The following is a 22,496-nucleotide window of genomic DNA, read 5'->3' on the forward strand; positions in this document are numbered from 1 at the left end:
CATGCCTCTCCGCTAATTCTCCTTTAGCTAAATTAAGTTTTAAATAACCTGTTTTGTTTTATCTCCCTGTTCACAGGTATAAAACTCATCTGCCTTCTCCAAAGCATCAGTACGATTGGTAAGCTCTGTGCACAGCAACTTCCAGTTGCATTATTTTCCTTGGAGGAAACGGCGAATAAAGAGTTCTTCATAGGAGAGGGGGTTCTGGGTCTTCTAAGAGATGATGGAATGTCCTCCAGTCCAAGGCTGTACTGTGTGTTAGATCAACATTTTCACTAAACTTTAAGGCTGGTTTCACAGTGGGACGTTACAGGCGCACGTTAGAGCAGCCTGTAACGCAGCCCACCGCACAGTAATGAAAAATCAATGGGGCTGTTCACAGTGCCCACGCTGCGTTACATTGTAACGCTGCGTCACAAGACAACGTACTGCATGCAGTACTTTAGACGCGGCTGAGCCGCGTTAGACTGCTTGCACATGCTCAGTAATGTTGGGGAGGAGCGGAGAGCGGCCAGGCACATGGCTAATTAATATGCACTGCACGTTGTGACGTGCAGTGTTTACTTCCTGGAGCGGCCATTCTGTGCGGCGATTGGCCGGCGGGACCACGTGATGCCGCATGCGCACAAGAGTGCGCATCACGGCATCACTGACGCCAGAGTGAGCTGTACAACGCGGCTCACTCTGACGTCCAGATCCAGCACCACCAGGTGTTCTGTTAGGGGGACGTTATGCAACCTTAACGCCCCCTCTAACGCAACGTCCTGGTGTGAAATTAGCCTAAAAGAAACCTAAAGTGAGGCTTCCATATTTATTTCACTTTAAACAATACAAGTTGCCTGGGGTCCTGCTACTCTTTGTAGCATTGAAAGCACCTGAATCACTTACCTGAAACAAGCATGTGGTGAATTTGGTCAAATCTTTCACCTGCATGCTTGTTCAGGATCTATGACTAAGAGTTTTAGAGGCAGGATCAGCAGGAAAACCAGGCGATTTGCATTGTTTAAAAGTAAATAAATATGGCAGCTTCCACATCCCTTTCACTTCAGGTGTCCTTTAAGAAACAATCTGCAATTCCAGTCTGTCTTCACTGATTAGGTACTGCACAGATAAAAGTACATGAGATGTGCCACAAGATCACAATAGTAATAGCAAATGGGGAGCTATCCAAATAATTTTGAACAGAAAGGTCAAATTCACTAAACTTTGGTTAGATTACTATGCATAGGCTGTCCACAGCAATTTACCATTACTTACACAGACTATATAGCATGTGTTGTGCAATTAGTGCCTTGCAGCGCTGGGACCCCGGTTCGAAACCCAGCCAGGGCACTATCTGCATGGAGTTTGTATGTTCTTGCTCTGCTTATGTGGGTTTCCTCCGGGCATCCCAGTCTCCTCCCACATCCCACAAACATACAGATGAGTTAATTGGCTTCCCCCTAAATTGGCCCTAACTATGATACATACTTAGACACCCCTCTGGGGGACAAGACAATATAAGTGACAAGACAATACAATATATACTCTGTACAGTGCTGTGGAAGATGTTGGCGCTATATAACTACTAAATAATAATTAGCACAGCCCACGTTACCTGCATTGCTAGGGTAACGTGCTACACTTCTTGCGAAATGCGCATTACCCTAACAACGCGAGCCTTACCCTGGTAAGGCAGGTTGCGCTAATTGTACAGCATGCGCTATGCAGTCTGTGTGTAAGTAATGGTAAAATTGGCAATAGTACTGAAGTTCACTGAATTTGACCCAACGTGTCTCAGTACAGTTATTTACTGCTCCTGTTCTTGCTGTTCTTTAGATCTTGTAGACTGTCTTCTTGGCCAGCATCCGGGCCATGTCTAGTTGTTGGAGCCAGGGCTTTTCTTTAAACTCACTGAAAAGAGACAAAATGTTAAAAGGTAAGTTTTACTTCTTTGCAACCATAGCAAAAGTACTCTGTAAGGACTACAGACTATATATAAACTCCCATCCCATCTCCCAATCTCTAGATTGTAAGCCTTCGGGCAAGGTCCTCCTCCTTATGTCTCCTACCTGTTCATGCACCTTCATTACTGTACACCCATCCTGTGGATCTGAGTGAACTTCTTAAATGAACTCTACTTGCCTAATCTCCATGCTCCTATCCAGTGACTGACTAAGCATTACCTTGTACTCATACTGTGCTGCGTGATCTGGCTTGTATGTATTCCTGTATTGTCTTATTGCTGTACTAGGTGACCTAAGCCAGTTTAAAAACGAGCTCTAGGTCTGTCACCGCCGCAGCATTACAGCGTGCATGTGCTTGCCGGTCCGTCTGGCCCACCCCCTGGCCCGTCCTGCGACCTGTCCCAATGGCTGTCAGTGCAGTACATGCGCAGTAGCGCAAAAGCACTGACACGGGGACATGGGATGTAGAGACACAGGGAAATTACACAAAGAGATGTCACCCCTAAATATTGTCTGTAGCCTTAACTATTAGATGACCGCGTCACGCCGGTGGGTGTGATCGCGAGTGCAGTCCCAAGACTGCCTAATTGGCGTCTAGTCCTGGGGCGGGGTTTTGCATGAGATACAGCGCTAATGTACAGCTAATGTAATCTGTTGGCGCTTTAGAAATACAATAAATAATAATAATAGTATTAATCCTGCTGCATGAATAGTAGGCAGCTGCGCATACTGTAGCAGAAGCCATTTTTACTCTGGTAGAAAACTGTAGCACTACTGCCTGCCTGTTACAACTGCTGTCTTTTATATTGTATAGTACATGCATGGAGGAGAGCTACGCGTTCCAGTTTAAACATTACTAATATGTATTGGACATCAGTCTTATATTACAGAGTAAAAAAAAAAAAAGAATACACTGTACATAATGAAAATACATTTTTAAAATAGGCATTAATACAGTATTTAAAGATTACGGTATAGCCTGTGCTGCTCGTCATGAACAGGGCTGGAGGGGAGCATGGAAGTGGGGGCTCCAGGTGAGGGAGGGGGGAAGGCTTCCCGTCTCCCGCCGCTCTGTGCCCACTGCCCTCCCTTTCAGGCTGGGGGCACTATACTGGGGACACTTATAAACCTGCCTACCTAAACTGGGGACACCCATATACCTGCCTACCTAAACTGGGGACACATATAGACCTGACTACCTACACTGGGGACACCTATATACCTGCCTACCTAAGCTGTGGACACCTATATACCTGCCTACCTAAAGTGGGGACACCTATAGACCTGGCTACCTATACTGGGGACACTTATAGACCTGACTACCTACACTGGGGACGGAAGCAGGAAATTTGGGCGCATGAGGCAGGTGGACAAAAAGGGCGCCGCCATTCACTCCCATAATAAATATCGTTTAAATCGGCGCCCAACAGGAAAAAAGGGCGCCGGAGAAAAATAACGTTTTAAAAGCGGCGCCCGGAGACTTTTAATGTTTTATAACTGTTTCTCATGATTACACATTATTTAATGATTTATAATTTTTAAAACATTATTTTTAAACGAAAAACAGTACAATATTTTTTAAAACATTACTTTTAAACGAAAAACCGTACAATTTTTTTTTTTTTTCATTTTTAAACGAAAAACCGCACCATATTTTTTTAAAACGTTATTAATGCTTATCACAGGGGGGTCTTAGGTTTAGGCACCAACAGGGGGGTCTTAGGTTTAGGCACCAACAGGGGGGTCTTAGGGTTAGGCACCAACAGGGGGGTCTTAGGGTTAGGCACCAACAGGGGGGTCTTAGGGTTAGGCACCACCAGGGGGGTCTTAGGGTTAGGCACCAAAAGGGGGGTCTTAGGGTTAGGCACCAACAGGGGGGTCTAGGGGTTAGGGATAGGTACAGGGAGGGTTCTGTGTGAGAGTAGGGTTAGGTATAGCTTTAGTAAAATTCGTATTAATGTTTTATAAAACGTTATTATAAATTTAAATTTTTAAACAGGGAAGATTAACGTTTTTAAAATTGTCGATTTTATACACATTATTTAATGATTTATAACTTTATAAAACATTATTTTTAAACGAAATATAACACAATTTTTTTTAAACGTTATTCATGATTATCTTTTAAAACCCTGCGCCCTTTTTTCCCGGCGCCCTTTTTTAACGTACGCCTGGGGACACCTATATACCTGCCTACCTAAGCTAGGGACACCTATAGACCTGGCTACCTAAACTGGGGACACCTATAGACCTGCCCGCCAGGCCCTCCTTTTTTGGGGGAATCTGCTGCCAATCTGATTGCATTTTGTGGGGAAATCTGCGGCCAATCTGATTGCATTTTGTGGGGAAACCTTCTGCCAATCTGATTGCATTTTGTGGGGAAATCTGCTGCCAATTTGATGGCATTTTGTGTGGAAACTGCTGCTAGATTTTTTATTTATTTATTTTATTTAAATGAAATGATTGCAAGCAGATTTACAACAATATACTGGTGCAGCATAACATTAAAGTGACAATAAACCATAAGGTCCATATCACCTCTTGACTTCCATTAAGTGACAAGAACTGATCGGAGGCCTGCATAAGGGAGCAATCCCTGGCGGACTTGTTACTGTACATCTGCCCATCAGGGTATTATCCCTTTTAATGCCAAATATTGATAATTCAAAGCACAATACCTTATCTGATCGAGTCCTTATTGAACTTTCTATTGATCACTGAGTCACGCAAAGAGTATGTTTGATGGATGTCTAATTCTCTGATCTTTGCTGATGAACTGTGAACCAGGTGTCACTATGGGCTTGTGACTTGATGATTGCTTTATCTGCATGGATCTCTGAATACACTGCAGAACTTTGTTTGCATCTACAACTGCTTGCCATACTACACAGGAATAGTGATCTTCTATTTGCTGCTACTCTGGAATTTATTTCTAGGAACTCAAACTGCCTGTGAACTTTTCCTTTTAGGAATACCAAACTGTTTGTGATCCCCATTTGTGGATGTTACACTGGCAGTGGTCACTTTCTTTGTCCCTTTGTGGTGTGGAACTAGGGCTCTTGTTCTTTTTAAATTAAAATGATTGAATTTTATATTTGTGATCAATAATAAATGGGATTTTATTGATCCTTATATATTTGTATACTGCCTTTTCTATAGTGAGTGGTTTACAATTTAATGAGTCTCAGACTCAAAGGAATCACCTTAGTTTATAATTTGAGACCCATAGTGTGAAAGTCCTACCAAATTATGTATATATATATATATATATATATATATATATATATAGTGCAAAATGTCTAGAGTACATGCGTATGTGAGCCCAAAATGGTGGGGGGGGGGGGAAGAGGGCAGGCTAAAGCTTTCCTGGTGAGCCCTTAGTGTCCCAGTCCGGCCCTGCTCCCATGCTTCCACAGACCTCCCATTGATGCTCCACAACTCCCAGCATGCCCCCATATAACAATCACAGCTCCCTGCATGCCCCCATAAAGGCATCATAGCACCTAGCATGGCATCACAGCACCCAGTATGCCCAAAAAGAGGCACCATAGCACCCAGCGTACCCCCCCCCCCCCCCCCATTGATGGATGCTGTAATGCCATGCTTGGTGCTGTGTAGTGCCATGCTGGGTGCTGTGGTGCCTCTGTGTGACATGCTGGCTACTGTGTGGTGCCATGCTAGGTGCTGTGGTGCCTCTACACTGCCTGGGGGACATAAGGGGCACCCCAGAATAGATAAGGGGCACGTGCCACTGATCTTTGGGGCCAGCAATGCCCCTGCTGATACATATGAAAGAGAAGGCTGCTAATGGGAATCAAGACATGAAAAAGGGAAACCGATACCCAAGGCAGCTGTACATGAAAGAGAGGCTGCAGTACATAGATGTTACTCATGGAGGAGGATCCCCAACATACTAGGCCTAGGGGTGGAATAGTATAAATCCAGCCAATGCTCATGAAAATACTACCTGTCGGAAATTTACAATAATCAAACCAAAATGCAAAAATGTAATTCAAACCAAATGTTGAAGTGAATCCAGAAAAGACACCAATGCATATATGGATCAGAAATCCAATGATTGTGAAATATCACACAAACAAACAAACTCTGCTTTGACTACATGTGAGCACATAACTAAATATTTCCACAAAAATGTATCAAGAATATTTCTGTTGTGTAGACTTCTGTAGTCTGTATTTATGCACCTAATTGTTGTAATAAATGACTGCCTTATCAGAGGTGCTTCTTTTTCCTTTTAATTTTTATATCACGTAATTACTGAGCTGAAATCACAGTACAGTGTATTGCACATTCTTCTATCAGCACTCTGCTTATTCACATAGAATGAAGATGTCCATATACTATGAGACATTCCTCTGCAGATTTGATCACGGTGATTGAATCTTGCGTCAGCATTCCGCCCTATCATCATCTTGATTGATGTGTAGCAGAGAATGACCAAATTTATCAATCAGACAAGATCGTTTTTTTGCTGGTTGATCAGGGACGGTACTCCAAATTCAAACAAATGAAAAAAACGGGGTTTCTATGAACCAATATTCTCTTATTTATTCTTCATTCGTAGTCTCTTCAAATTGCGGACAATATGTGTAAATACAACATCAGACCTTCAATTCACATAAAAGAACTGCCTGACATGTGTTTCACGGCCAAAAGCCGCTTCCTCAGCGGCACACCGTATACAAACATCCGTGGGCCTACGACAAACAACACCGCAATCTGAAGTCTAAAGGGAAGCTACAATCAGGGACGATCCCATGACTGTATGGGCTGCAAGAGGGACAGGGATGGTGCAGCAGGGGTCAAGTGGTAAAGTGGTATCTGAGGGGGGGGGCTAGAGTCGGCTTCCCTAAGTCCCCCCCCCCCCCCTGCTAATGCTACTGCTCTACTCGGGGCTCTATGAGTATTAGTGCAGTGAACAGATCTGTCACTCATCTCTCCAGCCTTCCTCTCTGCTGTCCTCTCCTGGTGCCAGTAGCGACCTTGTGAATCAGCTGAGTGTGTGAGTGCGTACATCCCGCCGGGTAACTACGAGCAAAGGTTGATGATGGCAGCACAATCAAAGGAGTATGTTGGGTGCAGTTCAGTGTTAGAGCACTTCGCTGCACTTATACTGTGCATGGGGCCCCAAGAAGCAACATTATTGTTGGGGGGGAGCAGCAGTGGTAAGTGATTTTTAATCATTTTGAAATGTGTATTGTGTGGCAATGATGGATCTCTATCTTTTGGTCGCATCAGGTAAAAGTCTACCAGTATATGGCAGGCTTTAACCTTCTTCTATTCCCTCACCTTGTATAGCTCCAAACTCTCCCTCTTTAAGAGGCACAGCTGCTCTTTGGGAACCAAATCCCCTCTTTCTTCCTTATTTGTTCCTTTTTCAAGACTGATGTTCCTCTTTCAAGGTTGATGTTCAGGTCTGTGTCATATTTTATTCTCAAAAGTTAAAACACCGAAAAACTACTGATGATAGAAAGGAAAGGACCAGTGTGGTTTGAATGATAAAACTACATGTTTTGATTCTGAATTCTTTGTGATATGCATGGCGAGGAAACTGGCGGGGTGTAGTTAGAGGTATTGCAGGGGCATTAAAGTGTCCCTCATTCTTATCTCAAAAAGTTGGGCGGTATGCTCTTGTAATTGCAGTAATGCTGGCCACAAACTGGGGGATTTGATCTGAGAGATATCCTGAAGATCTCAGAGTGCACCAACAGTGCAGGTGGTTTATTGAAGCACATTTTTTAATCAATCTTTACTTTGTTGATTTCAAACAACCAATGATGTGTGGAGGGAAAAGACGGTAGGATGTTTAGGGCCGCTGGTCACACACTGTGCCCTATATAACAGACTTTCCTAAGTGGAAAACTGATAGGCAGTGCAGTTCCTAGAAGTCATTTTCAAGGGCAGGCTTGAATGTGATCCATCGCTATGGAATAACACAATGGTTCTCATTTCAGACATCTTGGTAATTGAAGACTTCTTTCTTCCCACAGTCATTACTATTGTGTTGTGCTTCAAGCAGGATGTGGCAGTCAAGCTTAACCCTAATTTCAGCAGCTTTCATGACTTTCTTAGGGACAGGGACAGATGTGAAAGGTGCAGTGTACTCTGTAATTTGCTGTATAAAATGTCAGCGTCTTATATACACAGGAAGTAAAGCACCTTAATAACAAGTGGGCTTATTTAGTCAGACAAAGATCAGTGTACAGAGTGCAACAAATACCAAGAACTATTCTCTAATCAACATTCATTGTTCTGCTGGATTTAAGCTAAGAAAGGTGGGATGTGCTCACTGCTAAACATTCAGGAATCTATAGGCCAACTCATCCCCGTGCTGATCATTCAGTTCTGCTTTGTTACTGGTGAAGTAGAACACATTCTGCCATTTTATTTGTAGCATCCTATTTGTATACTGTTGGTTTGCTAAACACCAGCGGTTCTGGATGTAAGTCTGGCTTCAAGGGCATAAAGAGATAATTGGCATATTCAGTAGCGGTGCATTGTGGGTAACCACAGTTGTTTATTTAAAGCTGAAATATCGCAAATACCTTCTGTTTTAAGAAGGCAAACCACACTAAGCATTGCTTGTTAGTAGGAGGGCTTTTTGGTCTCTTTTGGTTCCCTATACTTTCCTAGTAGTTTTGGGTCACCTCGAGCTTCTTGGTTATACTGTTAGAATAAAATTATATGTGGCACTTCTGCCTGTTGTCAATGGAGCTAGAATGTTGACACTGGCTCCTGTACTGAACAAGCCACTTCCCGAATTCCTAATAAATCAATCCATCCCTGAGGTAAAATCCTCTAACTGCTGTACTCTCTGAGCCCTCATCAGTGTATCATTATAAGGTGAAACATGTTTATCTTCTCTTGCTTATTAATTACTATATTTTAGAGTAAGGCAAATAGGAGTATTTATGAATATTCATATAGGGGAGTTAAACTATATTTCTAAATGATATAGGCCATGATTTGGTTACCTTCTCACCTGCATTTTCTCACCTGAAAAGGAATTTGTAGATAAGATGATATCTCCTTGGAGAAAGTCAACTTAATCACGGCCATAGTCCAACACAGCTTACCGGCAAGTAGCCATAACTCAACAACACAAATAAGAAAAGTGTAACCACCTACACACAATACTCTGTTGCTGATTCAAATGACTACCCCTCATAGAGATTGTGGGCTGCATAGCGTTGTACTACAACAAGTAATTTTGTTTGCAGTTCAGCTAATGCGCAGTGGATTTCTGCTTTACAACCAGTTTAGATAGGCGACTGCAGGCGGGTTGTTTTGTCAATGTTAATCGCTTTTCTGCTACTGGCATCAGCTCCCGTCGTTCTGTCATCACATTGGGTCTTTAACCTCTATGGGGATGCGAAAACAAATGACGTTAAAGCAGGCATGGGCAAACTTGCCACTACAGCTGTTGAGGAACTACAAGTCCCACAATGCATTGCAGGAGTCTAACAGCCACAGTCATGACTCATAAAGGCAAATGCATTGTGGGATTTGTAGTTCCTTAACAGCTGGAGGGCCAAGTTTGCCTATGCCTGCGCTAAAGCTACATACAATGTTTCAAAAAAATGTGACTACAGTGGCACTAAATGACATGGACGGACGCCGGCAGCTGTCCCTCTAAACCGGCCCTAAGTCTTCTAAGACTGAGCATGCAGCGTAGTGTAGGAATTGATAACTATCCAATCAGACAAGGATCCATTAGCTTGGCATATTGGGCCATAATAGACCAGTGGATGACTAGCATTAGTCATGCAAGGCCTCTTTCACACTGCGCACTTGACGGTAGTTCAGCCTCCCATCTGCCGGCCACTGAGCACCATCAATTTAATGTAGATGAATGGAAGCATCTGTAATTTCATGCATGCAAATGCATGTCAGTGTTTAATAAGTGGTGCAATTACTTGGCAGCAAAAAGCACATCATGTTGCATCCGAGTTCCATCCTCGCTCACATGTTACTCAATGTGGTGGCCGCCTCTGCACTGTCTGTGCCCTGGGCCAGTTCTAGCTACAATGGGACTCCCAGACAGAATGAACATGGGACCACCCTGACAGACAACCTGACCTCTCCTCTCCAAATGCGTCATTAGAGGCCCCTTTATTTATGCTATATTGCCCCCTCAGCCCCCCAAGTGCCTTGCCCTCCCCCAGGTGCAAGTTGGCGCAGTGGAAGGGAGATGGTGGGATAACTGGCTGCATAGCGTTGCACTGCACTAAGCTGTACATTGCTTGCAGTTCAGCCAACTGCCAATAGTCTTCTGCTGAAGCCCATCAGGTTTGAAGGTGCACTGTGGTTTAGGAATCAATCACTATCTCCAGTGGCGTAGCTAAGGAGCTGTGGGCCCCAATGCAAGTATTACATCATTTTGTAATTGATACGGCGCACCAAAACTTGCCAGTGGCAACTACAGTGTCAGAGGTGCAAGAAGGGGGCAGGAAACAGCTTGTTAATGATTACCACTATTCAAAGTATCTATAGAAGTGATTATTATTAGCACAGGACCAATAAAGAGTTAATACTGCACTTGAGGGAGGGCCCCTCTGGCCCAAGGGCCCCGATGCGGCCGCAACGTCTGCACCCCCTATTGCTACGCCCCTGACTATCTCATCAATTTCCGATTGAAGAGGCATTCATCGATCGGCTTGGCAAATCAGGCTATAACCTTCCTGGCGGTAAGCCCGAGCTGAGCTCGGGCTATGCCGCGCAGGAAGATATCTCAGCCCCTGGTGGAGCGATTTGCTCCATTTAAAATGCTGTACGCGCAGCTAGCACTTTGCTAGCCGCGCGTACAGCTTGATCGCCGCCGCTCTGCGGCGATCGCCCGTACGCAGCGGCGCAAGAGGGCCCCCCCCCCGCCAGAGCCCTGCGCTGCCCGGACCAATGAGTTCTGGGCAGCGCTATGGGCTGGATCGGAGGTGTCTGACGTCAGGACGTCGGCTGACGTCCATGACGTCATTCCGATCGTCGCCATGGCGACAGGAGAAGCCAAACAGGGGAGCGCGTTATATACGCGTTCCCCTGTTTGCTATTGATGCCGGCGACGATCGCACTAGAGGGACACATGCGCCCTCTAGTGGTGTTTCATGTAGCTACCACTCTGGTAGCTTTACATGAAACACAAAAAAAAAAATTAAAAAAAAAAGGATTTTTGCCATTTTGGCAAAAAAAATGAACCGCCAGGAGGGTTAATTGACCCATGTTTGCCTAACTTAGGACAATAAAAATATTGCTCTTAGGGCTGGTTCAGACTAAGACCATTTCTGAGCACTTGGCAAAGCCCCCACGTTTTGAAAATTGCATGGCTATTGCAACCTTGTGTGGGCTTTTGCCACAGCAGCATTGGGATTTTGTTAAAACTGCCAACACACTGCTTGTATCATTTTTTTGGAGCGATTCAGCTTGAATGAATATGCAAAAATGCACATTCACAAAAAAATCGCTCTGAAAACCAATTTGCAAAATCGCAGTCCCTAAGTGCTATTGCGCTATCAATTGCAATTGTGATTTTTGGTGGTGCGCACTAAGCCTTAATAATGGTGTTTTATTGTTCGAATGCCATAGAAGGAAAACAAATCTGTGAAAAAATATATATTTCTTTTCCTCAGATTGTCACCGGTAATGCCAGTCATCCTCATTTGTACTGTTCAGGTATCTTAGATCTGAGATTATGAATTCCACTCTGCTACAGCAGCTGCACTTCCAAACACCATCCATCATGCTTCACAAGATTTCAGAACAGTAATATCATCTTTCTGAAAACAGGAACTAAAACCTCTCTGCAAATGTGTCCTCTATACAAACGGCTGCAACTCGAAAAATGTCATCCAATCTAATCCTGTAGGCAATAATTAGAGTACATCTAGTATAAAAATCTTGATCAAGGCAGATTATGAAAATACATTTAGAGCAAACTTGCAGCCCTGGGTCGCTAGCAGATACGTTACTAGGGTTGGTGTCACTCCTCTCTTACCCCATGGATCTCCAACCTCACCAGGCTAAACAAAGCCAATATTACTTTATGTGTAGTGATAAAGGTCTATACTTACTTACTCCATAGCCTGGAGATTGGTGTCACCCCCTCTGCTGGTGACACCTGGTGCGGTCCGCACCTACTGCACCCCCTAATGACACCACTGTTCCTTGGTATGAACCCCATCCAGGGCACTATCTGCAAGATCTTTGTATGCTCTCCCATGGGTGTCGACCTGGGTTTCCTTTGGGCACTCTGATTTCTTTTCACATCCAAAAACTTATAAATAAGTGAATTGGCTTCCCTTAAAAAATTGGCCCTAGACTACGATAGGCATATGACTATGGTAGGGATTACATTGTGAGCCCCTTTGAGGGACAGATAGTGACAAGACTGTATATACTCTGTAAAAGCGCTGCAGAAGATGTTAGCGCTATATAAATACTAAATAATAATAATATCTACGTGCTCTCCCATCCATACTACCTGGTGTCTAAAGCTGGCCATACACTGGCCCGATTTGCGTCCATTTCGACAGCAGATTCGATCACTGGGATCAAATCTGCTGCCAATCGTTTGCGCTAAACGCACCCGCCGATCGCGCCGTGCGGGAAATTACCGTCGATCGCCCGCGGGTAGGGAGCGCGTCGTTAGCGGCGGCCGAACCGATCAAGTATACATTACCTGACGCTGGCTCCTGGGCGTCTTCTCCGTGTCTTCTCCGCTCTGTTCCTGCTTCCATCCCAGCGTACATGAACTTCCTGTGTCACTCCAGTGACCAGGAAGTTCATATAGAGGGCGCTCTATTTGAACTTCCTGGTCACGGAGTGACACAGTGTACGCTGGGATGCAGCGCGGAGAAGAGGACCTGGAGCCAGCATCAGGTAATGTATACGGGGGGGGGGGGGGGACGACAGGCGGCAGGAGCAGCTCAACAGATTGTGATCGGTTTCAGCCTGAAACCGATTCACAATCTGTTTGCAGTAAAGGCAGCCATACGATCCCTCTCTGATCAGATTCGATCAGATAGGGATCTGTCAGTTGGTCGATATAATGGCAAATCGACCAGTGTATGGCTACCTTAATTGCTTGTTTTCAGTGGGGGGTGATTCACAGCATTTCCTCACATGCCAATTCAGATAAGGGAATTGCAGCCAATTGAGATCAAAGGGATACGTCCACATTTGTGTGTGGGTAAAACAAACGTAGTGCTGGCTGCTTTATTTGCATACCGCATGTGAATCCCCATAGCCAATCAAGCCCCATCTAACTAGACCTCAATTGGAAAGAGATAGATTCCAACAACACACAGCATTTTCAATTTTGATAGTTTTCAGTAGAAACCCATCAAGCATTGATGGAACTGCTGGATCCAGTGCAATGCTATGGGCCGCCGGTCCCCACCAAGATTGTCCAACCTGCCGGATCAGACTTTTCATCAATAAACTGCCCAAAATCAATAGAGAGTAAATCGATTGGGTGTACTGGGGACATAGAAGTTGCAGATTCTATAAAAGCAATTGCATCACTTTGCAGTCAGAAAAACTAATGTGTGGCTAAACCTTAAAGAAAGTGATCTAGATTACAAACTATTTCATGATAAATGTATGTTTTAGTACCATACAGACATTAGATCAATGAGGCCAGATGCAGCTGTTATGACCAGATTAGGCACAAACTAATTAGTCTCTATAGTTGTCACCCATCCTGTTTGTTTAGCTGACCTTGCTCAGGCCTTGTTCACATTGCGTTTAGCTCGCGTGTCTGTCCGCGGTGGACTTTTAAATCGTTTTTTCTTTCCGATTCCCAGAGCTTGGGTGGGCGATTCTTTTTTGTGGTTAACAGTTTCCGACGCGTTTTTCCTGAGCGTTTTGGTAATTCACTCCCTGATGCAAGTCAGGAAGTGAACTCTTTGATCCGGAAAAGAATAAATACGATGTATTTATTCATTAAAGCGCGAACGCAATCACTCCACAAAGCAGTTTTGTGAGCGTTTTGCTTTTTTCCTATACCTTCTATCGAGGCAGAATCACCTCAAAAATAGTTTAAGCACCGCTTATCTAAGCGGATCGGAAACGAACCACTTAGATATGAACTATCTCATAGAGAATCATTGTGTAAGCACTTTCAGGGCAATTTAGAAAAATTGCCCGTGCTTAAAAAAATAACAAAAACGCCTGCAGTGTGAACAAGCCCTCAATGTAGTAATAAAGAACTCCTTTTTTTTTCGTTTTTTAAGACTATTGTACTCCATGCTATAGCAGATGTTCCTTTCCCTCTTCTCCTCCAGTTGTGCATATCTGTACTGCTGTGTCTATTTGGATTGAGTTACAGATTGCCCAGCAAGCTCATGATGAACCAGAACTCATTGGAGTGTGTAAGGGGCTAAAAATGACCAAAAGCCCTCTTACTAAAATGCTATGCGCAACAAAAATTTGCCTACTTTAAACAGAAGGTATTTTTGATTATTAGGGTTGGAGTGAGCATATAAGGTGTCCCATAGAGATGGCCCGAACATCAGATTTTGGGTTTGCAAACCGCGTACTTCCGCAAAAGTTTGAGTTCGCGTGAACTGGGCAAGCCACCATAGACTTCAATGAACAGGTGAATTTTAAAACATACAGGGACTATTTCTGGCCGCAAAAGTGATGGAAAAGTTGTTTCAAGGGGTCTACCACCTGGAGAGGGCATGCCGGAGTTGCATATATGCCAAAAGTCCCTCGGAAAATTACGTATTTGACCCAGATTAGGGTTCTAATCCCTAAAGGGCAGAAATCACATTGCATTCCTAAATTGGAGGTATAAAATGCTTTAAAACATCTTGTGTGTGTGTATACATCGATCAGGTAGTGTAAGTAGTGTACAATTAGGGTATCGCCTTTTTGGAAAAATAATTGCGGCCTGGTATCTTCCACTGTGGTGTCCCAATTGCCACAAATTTTCGGAAGGCCTCAGAGTCCACCAGCTTGTATGGTAACAGCTGGCGGGCTAACAGCTCCGACAAGCCAGCTGTCCAGGGGTCTAGTCCTGGGAAAAGAAGTGAGTGGACTCACTTGGAGAACTCCTGCACGTGCAGCGCGCCAAAAATGGGCGTGGTCAGGCACACCGTGGGCGTGGTCATGGGTGGGGCCAAATATACATGACCTTAGCAGTGATGTAAAAGGTCTGCCGAGGAAGTTTGAGCTCTGCTGTAGTGTATCCCCCAAAAATAGATGTAATCTGACAGCATTTCACCAAAAAGACACATAATCTGGTAGAAGTTCCTCCAAAATACAGATAATATGGAAGTGGTTCCCCCAAAATAGACAATGTGGCAGCAGCAGTTCCATCAACATACACATAATTTGGAAGCAGTTCCCCAAAATACGGGAAACCTGGCAGCGGATCACCCAAAATACACGTAACACCCAAAGGACATATAATCTGGCAGTAGTGGTCCCCCAAACATACACAATCTGGCAGCAGTTCCCCAAAATACACGTAATCTGGCAGCAGCCGTTCCCCTAACATACACATAATCTGGCAGCTGTTCCCCAAAATACATAACAGCGGTTCCACAAAAATGCATATAATTGTATATGTAGACAGGGGTATATGTGCCCAGTATATGTAGCCAGGGGTATATATGCCCAGTATATGTAGGCAGGGGTATATGCCCCCAGTATATGTAGGCAGGTGTATATGTCCCCAGTATATGTAGGCAGGGGTATATGTGCCCAGTATATGTAGGCAGGGGTATATGTGCCCAGTATATGTAGCCAGGGGTATATATGCCCAGTATATGTAGGCAGGGGTATATGTGCCCAGTATATGTCGCCAGGGGTATATATGCCCAGTACATGTAGCCAGGGGTATATATGCCCAGTATATGTTGCCAGGGGTATATATGCCCAGTATATGTAGCCAGGGGTATATATGCCCAGTATATGTAGCCAGGGGTATATGTGCCCAGTATATGTAGCCAGGGGTATATATGCCCAGTATATGTAGGCAGGGGTATATGTCCCCAGTATATGTAGGCAGGTGTATATGTCCCCAGTATATGTAGGCAGGGGTATATGTGCCCAGTATATGTAGGCAGGTGTATCTGTCCCCAGTATATGTAGGCAGGGGTATATGTGCCCAGGTAGCCAGGGGTATATGTCCCCAGTATATGTAGGCAGGTGTATATGTCCCCAGTATATGTAGGCAGGGGTATATGTGCCCAGGTAGCCAGGTGTGCCCCTACCCGGAGGGAGCAGAGCAGAGAAGGAGAGCTATGGGGACAGCGGGGATGGGCGGACATCTCCCCCCCCCCCCATCCCTCACCTTCGTGCTCCCCTTTCTGCCTCTCCCCTCCAGTGTTGTGAAGTTTCGGGCCCGGCGGTGAAAGTGGGCGGAGACTTACCTTGTTCCAGCCGCAAGGGACGCTCCGCTCTGTGTGCGGCTAGTCTGGTCTTCTAGCCGCACACAGAGCGGAGCATCCCTTGCGGCTAGAAGAAGGCGGAAAGTCTCCACCCACTTTCGCCGCCAGACCCGACATTTCAAAACGCTGGAAGGGAGAGGCAGGAAGGGGAGCACGAAGGTGAGGGATGGGGGGGGGAGATGTCCGCCCATCCCCGCTGTCCCTATAGCTCGCCTTCTCTGCGCTGCTCCCCTCCACACAAGCCAGGGTGAACGGCATTCACTCTGAAGAAAAAGTGGGTGGACGCCGTTCACCCACGTCCACGCAGGACTCGACCCCTGCAGCTGTCAGATGCCGGGCAAGGGAGTGACTGGCAGACATTGGCTTCTTCCACTCAAATATTTCCTTAACGGACACCTGGCTGTGGGCAGAGGAGCAGGAACTGCTCAAGATGAGAGGCAGAGTGGAGGAGGGTGTCTGTGAAGGTGCAAGGGCAGAAGAGGATAAAGAGGCTGAAGATGCTGAACCAGGAGGAGGCAGAGGGTGGCTTTGCGTTTTTTGTGCTGCTTTTCCTCATGCGCTCATCCTATTGGTGTTTGTGATGGGAGATTATGTACCTTCGTGAGGCAGTTGACCCTAGGTGGGTGTTGCACTTTCCACGATTCAGTTTTCTTTGGCAGAGATTACAGATGGCATCGCTGTTATCTGAGGCAGACACACACAAAAAATGCCACACTGGTGAGCTCTGGAATAACGGCATTCTAGTAGTGGCAGCAGCAGGCGTTGAAGGGCGTGTTGGATGGCTGGCTGACTGTAGGTGACGATACATGCCATCGGACACTGCCACATGCTGTTTGCGATGAGCTCCCCCCGCTGCTTACAGAAACTCGTCTCCTCCTCCTCTCTGTCTCCCCCCTGAACTGTCACCCTGTTCATCTCGTCTTCCGGTCTCCCACGTGGCATCCATGCCCACATCATCATCATCATCTTCTTCATCCATAGCTTCGCTTGTATCAGACATTTCCAAAACTGCACCAACAACAGGTAGTTTATCATCATCCTCACACCTTACGTCCATGTGTGTAATGACACCTAACTGAGACATATGAGGTGGTGTAACATCCTTAGCTCCTTCATCTTGTAACAATAATGGTTGTGGATCAGTAAATTCATCACAGGAATGTGTGCATATGAATAACTCCTGCGACATCTCAAGTGGAGCGGCTGTGGTGGTAGTAGTAGTGGTGATGGTGGCTGACAGCTGAGTGGTAAGTAGTTGTGGGGTGCCCGAATCAGAGCAGGAGGAGGAAGATACGTCATGGTTCCGTGCGGAAGCTGAGGAAGATGAGGTGTGCTGCTGTGTTAACCAGTCAACTACGTCCTCAGAATTTTGGGGGTTAAGGGTACATGCCCTCTGAACACTGTGCATTGGTCGAGGGCTGCACAAAATCACACCAGCACGACCTCGAAAAGACCTGTAGGGTGGCCTGCCTCTGCCTGTAATTTTTCCATATTGGGTATGCAGTAGTACTAACAATATTTAATAGTTGTAGACAGTGTGTGTAATCACAAAGAGGCACACAATCAGTGTCAAATACACAGCAGCTGTGTTGTGTATCACTGGGCTGTGTACTTGGAGATATGCAGTTGTTATATTACAATGGTTGTAAAAATGCTGAAGTGCTGTTTAAGCAGTGTGCGCAATCAAATGGCTACGTGGACTGTGGGCTGTATGCAGTGTGTCACCCACACAGAGAGATATCCTATAGTACGTTCAATCACAAATACAGTTGGAAGATATGCACTGCTAATGATACTGTGTTGGCTTGTAATAAAGATAGAACAGGATACTGGAGAACTACAAGGACCAGCAAATGACTGCGTGGACTGTGGGCTGTATGCAGTGTGTCACCCACAAAGAGAGACATCCTATAGTATGTTCAATCACACATACTACAGTTGGAAGCTATGCACTGCTAATGGTAGTGTGCTGGCTTGTAATAAAGATGGAACAGGATACTGGAGAACTACAAGGCCAAGCAAATGACTGAGTGGACTGTGGACTGTATGCAGTGTTTCACCCACACAGAGAAATATCCTATAATAAGTTCAATCACAAATACAGTTGGAAGATATGCACTTCTAATGATACTGTGCTGGCGGAAGCCCCATCTGTGACTGTGGGCTGGGCTGTATGCAGCGTGTCACACAGATATGCTATACTTCGATCACAAATAGAGTTGGAAGATATGCACTGGTAATAGTGTGCTGGCGGAACTACAAGCCCCAGCTTTGACTGTGGGCTGTCTTTTGTGTCACACGCACACAAAAAAACACAGCAGAACAATATTAGCCCTCAAAAGGGCTTTTTTAGGGTGCTTTCAGCAATGCATTTTAGCGAGGAACAAGCTAAACAACAGCTTAGTCTCTGCAGCAACCTGTCCTTTTCTCTCACTAAAGCACCAGCCGGAGACTGAGAACATAGCCAGTGCTGCTGCGTTTTTATAGGGGGGCGGGGGGTCCATGGGAGAGTGCAGCCTGATTGGTTGCCATGTGTCTGCTGACTGTGATGTAGAGGTCAAAGTTTAGCCCAATGATGAAGTATAGGGGGTGGGTCGAACGCACTATGTGCCGCAGATGCAAACAGCTGAATTTCCCCGGGAACTGTCCGCCGGCGAACCATTTGGGCCATCTCTAAGTGTCCCACAGTGTATCACTGCTGAATATGCAAATCATCTCTTTGTTATCCCTGATAGCTAAACACACCTCCAGAACCGCTGGAATGCAATGATGTGTCAGCTTGTTAGTTGTACAGAGCCACGGTAATCCAACATGCACAGAGACTGTTTAGGATTGGTTGGTCCTCATCAGTGCATGGCATGGATTAATATGGCTCTATGGGGCAGGACTTGAGACACCCAGAGCTACAGACTACCCAGCAAGCTCATGGTGAACCAGAACTCCTAGGAGTGTGTAAGGGGCTAAAAGAGATGGTTGGATTGACAAACAGTAGTGAATGACTACATCGAATGTCTGTACCACACTTAAAATGCGATAGGGAAATTAAAAAATATATATACATACATGGGGCTTCCTGCAGCCCTCTCCAAGTTTATCGTTCCCTAACTATCCTCTTCCGCCTCCTCATTGGTCCGCAACTGGCCCTGGTAAGTCGTTCAGTCGGGGCCAGTCGGCACAGGTGCAGTCCAACCGCACTCCTGTCACTGGGAGCATTCTGCGCCTGCGCAGTAGTACTGTGGGCTTTCCAGGGCCAGTTGCAGAAGAACAAGAAGGCAGAGGAGGATGGCAACAGAGTGATAACTCTGGAGGGGGCTGGAGGAAGGCCTAGGTATGTATATATTTTTTTAATTCCCCATCTCATGTTCTCTTTAACCTCTAGCCGACTGCTTCACACCGATGGGCGTGGCTGCAGTGGCAGCCCCAGGACTGCCTAACACCGATCGCCGGCAAGTCCTGGGGCTCTGTTTTGCAGGAGATCGCGCGCAGGGTGCAAGCGCATCTCCTGCTTGGTGGACGGAGCGGAGCTCCGCCTTCAGTCTCCGAGCAGCGGTTGCCACTCGGGAGACTGTTAGACGGCATAATCGCCGTCTAATTACACATACAGCGCTGCGATCTGCAGCATCGCTGTACTGGGGACAGCCGTGTGACACGGCTATCCCCTCCTGAGACACAGAGGTGATCGGCTGTCATAGGCTGAGACCGATGACAGCTGATCACAGGGATTGGCTGGCGGGGGGAGGGAGGGGGGTATACAATGAAATAAAAAAAAAAAACTTTATAGAAAAAAAAAACATAAACAAACACAGACAAACAAACAAACATCTGGGGGTGATTAGACCCCACCAGCAGAGAGTTCTGTTGGTGGGGAGAAAAAGGGGGGGATCCCTTGTGTGCTGTGTCGTGTGGCCCTGCAGCTTGGCCTTAAAGCTGCAGTGGCCAATTTAATGAAAAATTGCCTGGTCTTTAGGGGGTTTAACACTGCGGTCCTCAAGTCTGTTTTTTTCTTCAACTTATTCGTTTTGTAGCCAGAAAGAGACAGCATGACAACCAAGTACCCAGGTTTTACAAATATACATTATTATACTTACCTGGCTAGACTTAAGTAGTGGATGGCATTTTGTCTCGGAGTCCTGCCATTGTGCTTTGAGAAAGACTCAAGAGAAGCATTCAAAAGATGAGCCGCTTGTGGCATTGTTAAATTGCGTGGTCGATTATTGCTGATGCTGGAAATAGGTGGGAGAGGAATCTGAGCCTTCCAAGTGTTCTCATGTATTTCAGTATTATCCATTGGCTGCCTTTCAATGAGATGCCTTTTCTTAGCTGAACTGTCTGCTGTTTTCATGATTGGGGGAAACCTAGAGGCTTTTGGGGTTTTCTCTCTCTGGTTCACAGAGTGTAGTTTTAAAACCACATTAAACAAATTTTGCCCACTGTGAATGCGAGAATAGTTACAGCTCCGGGCGACCTTCTTCCATTTGCCCTGATAAAGGCCGTGCAGACTTGTGCTCGTCATGTTGGGTTCTGTGAAACCATCAACAACAAAAGGGTCACCAACCCGTGTCTTGAACGCTGGAGCCCACCTCTTCACTTTGCTAAGTTTTTTCTGAACCCTGAAAAGCCACTTTTTAACTCTGATGTAGATGTACATGGATAGAGAGATTTTGGGGAACGAGACAACTGACCACATTTTCATGATCAAATATAAAACACAGTCTTTATAGCCATTCCGAATGCAGATCTTGAGTGGTATGAGACCATATGGATTTTGGCACTGTAAGCACAAAACGTTCCGTGCAATGAAAGCTTTGATTAGAAGGATCTGGCCTGCCTCCGCAGCGGCATGGATGGCACATTTGCCTATATCTGGATGGTCGGTGTTGCAGCACCATTCTCTGTAGGGATGGGCACCTATGGCTTCATCTGCTCTGGCACCCTTCTTCTGAAGCCATTCTGCCAGTTGCAGGTTGCCATAATATCCAGATATGTAAAGGGCTACTCTTTGCTGATATCTGTGAATGAAGAATAAAGAGGTCCAGACAAATCACTTTAGTAAAACATCTTTTTAAAGGAAATTTATAGTTTTTAAAGCATTTGTTGTATGTATTATTTTTCATATTTAGCACAAAACAATAATTAGGAACATATAAAATTATAATAATAGTGTTGGTGTTTAAATTTGGGATCCTGCATTGCCTAATCCAAACTATGCCAAACACCGCACTTCAGCACCCAAGCCAGTGGGCAGGGTCTTGAGGCTTGGGTCAACATTGCGCTTCATGTCGTGAACCACAAGTGAGTGAACCTTCTTTTCACTAGCTTGGTGCGGTGTTTGGCATTATTCGAATTTTGAATGCAGAATCCCGAATTCGAACACCAAAACAAAAAATAAATATCAAAGCCTTTGCGTGCATAAGAGAGTGTCCCTTTATTCAGGTCAGTTTTCACCACTTAATGCCAAAGCAAGGCACCACCAGCTCCTCTACCCACCTTCTCAGTACCTTATCACTGGCATGGTTATGCACCCGCTTATACTGTATAGCCATTAAGATTTCCTGTTACAGATGCCACCATAGTGTCCTTCCTATAACTAGCAGTTACATTACACCCCCGCAATTATCTTTGTATAAAATGTGTTCTTTTGGACTCATGGTATTGTTCTGCATCCTTGTTATAATTTTATTTAAATTTTGTGTTGGTGACCTTTTTAAAAATGCAAGTACACTTTAATATTCCCCCTACATCAAATGCACCCATAAAGCCCCCCTCCGCAAAAAAATGTAGCAATTGTCTACTGGTATAATAATTTAATTGAATCTCGCCAGCCATAATGCCACCCCCCCCCCCTCATATGCACACACAGAGCACTTAAAGCTGTAAAGTTACAGGTAAGCAGAACATACACTAACAACCTGCTCTGGTGACAGCTCCCTGGCTTCCATCCAAAAGCGTAGCTATGAATGGGCAAGGGGGACACATGTCCCCAGGCACAGCACTGTAAGGGGGGCGCACAGCATGGCCACCGCACCCCCAAGTGAGTGAGAAGCCGCTCGCTGGCTGCCCGAAGTGCCCCTGCTTCTCTCCCTCCCTCTGCAGAGGGGTGCAGAAGTGTTAACAGCAGCGGAACAAGGGGGGGGGGGGG

General features: G+C 45.4%; 1 protein-coding gene across 2 annotated transcripts in view; it reads right to left on the minus strand.

The window, feature by feature from the left end:
- Positions 1-704: 704 nt before the first annotated feature.
- Positions 705-22,496, minus strand: part of ANKUB1 (ankyrin repeat and ubiquitin domain containing 1) — a 77,494-nt gene continuing 55,702 nt past the window's right edge. For both annotated transcript variants that reach the window (XM_068279255.1, XM_068279256.1), the window contains 2 exons: positions 20,446-21,366; positions 705-1,893 (listed from right to left, as the gene is read on the minus strand). In XM_068279255.1, coding sequence (XP_068135356.1) covers positions 1,815-1,893; positions 20,446-21,366 — 1,000 coding nt within the window. In that variant the 3' untranslated portion in view covers positions 705-1,814. The remainder of the gene's footprint in view (positions 1,894-20,445; positions 21,367-22,496) is intronic.

Source organism: Hyperolius riggenbachi, chromosome 4 (assembly GCF_040937935.1).
Source record: "Hyperolius riggenbachi isolate aHypRig1 chromosome 4, aHypRig1.pri, whole genome shotgun sequence".
NCBI classification, from domain to species: domain Eukaryota; kingdom Metazoa; phylum Chordata; class Amphibia; order Anura; family Hyperoliidae; genus Hyperolius; species Hyperolius riggenbachi.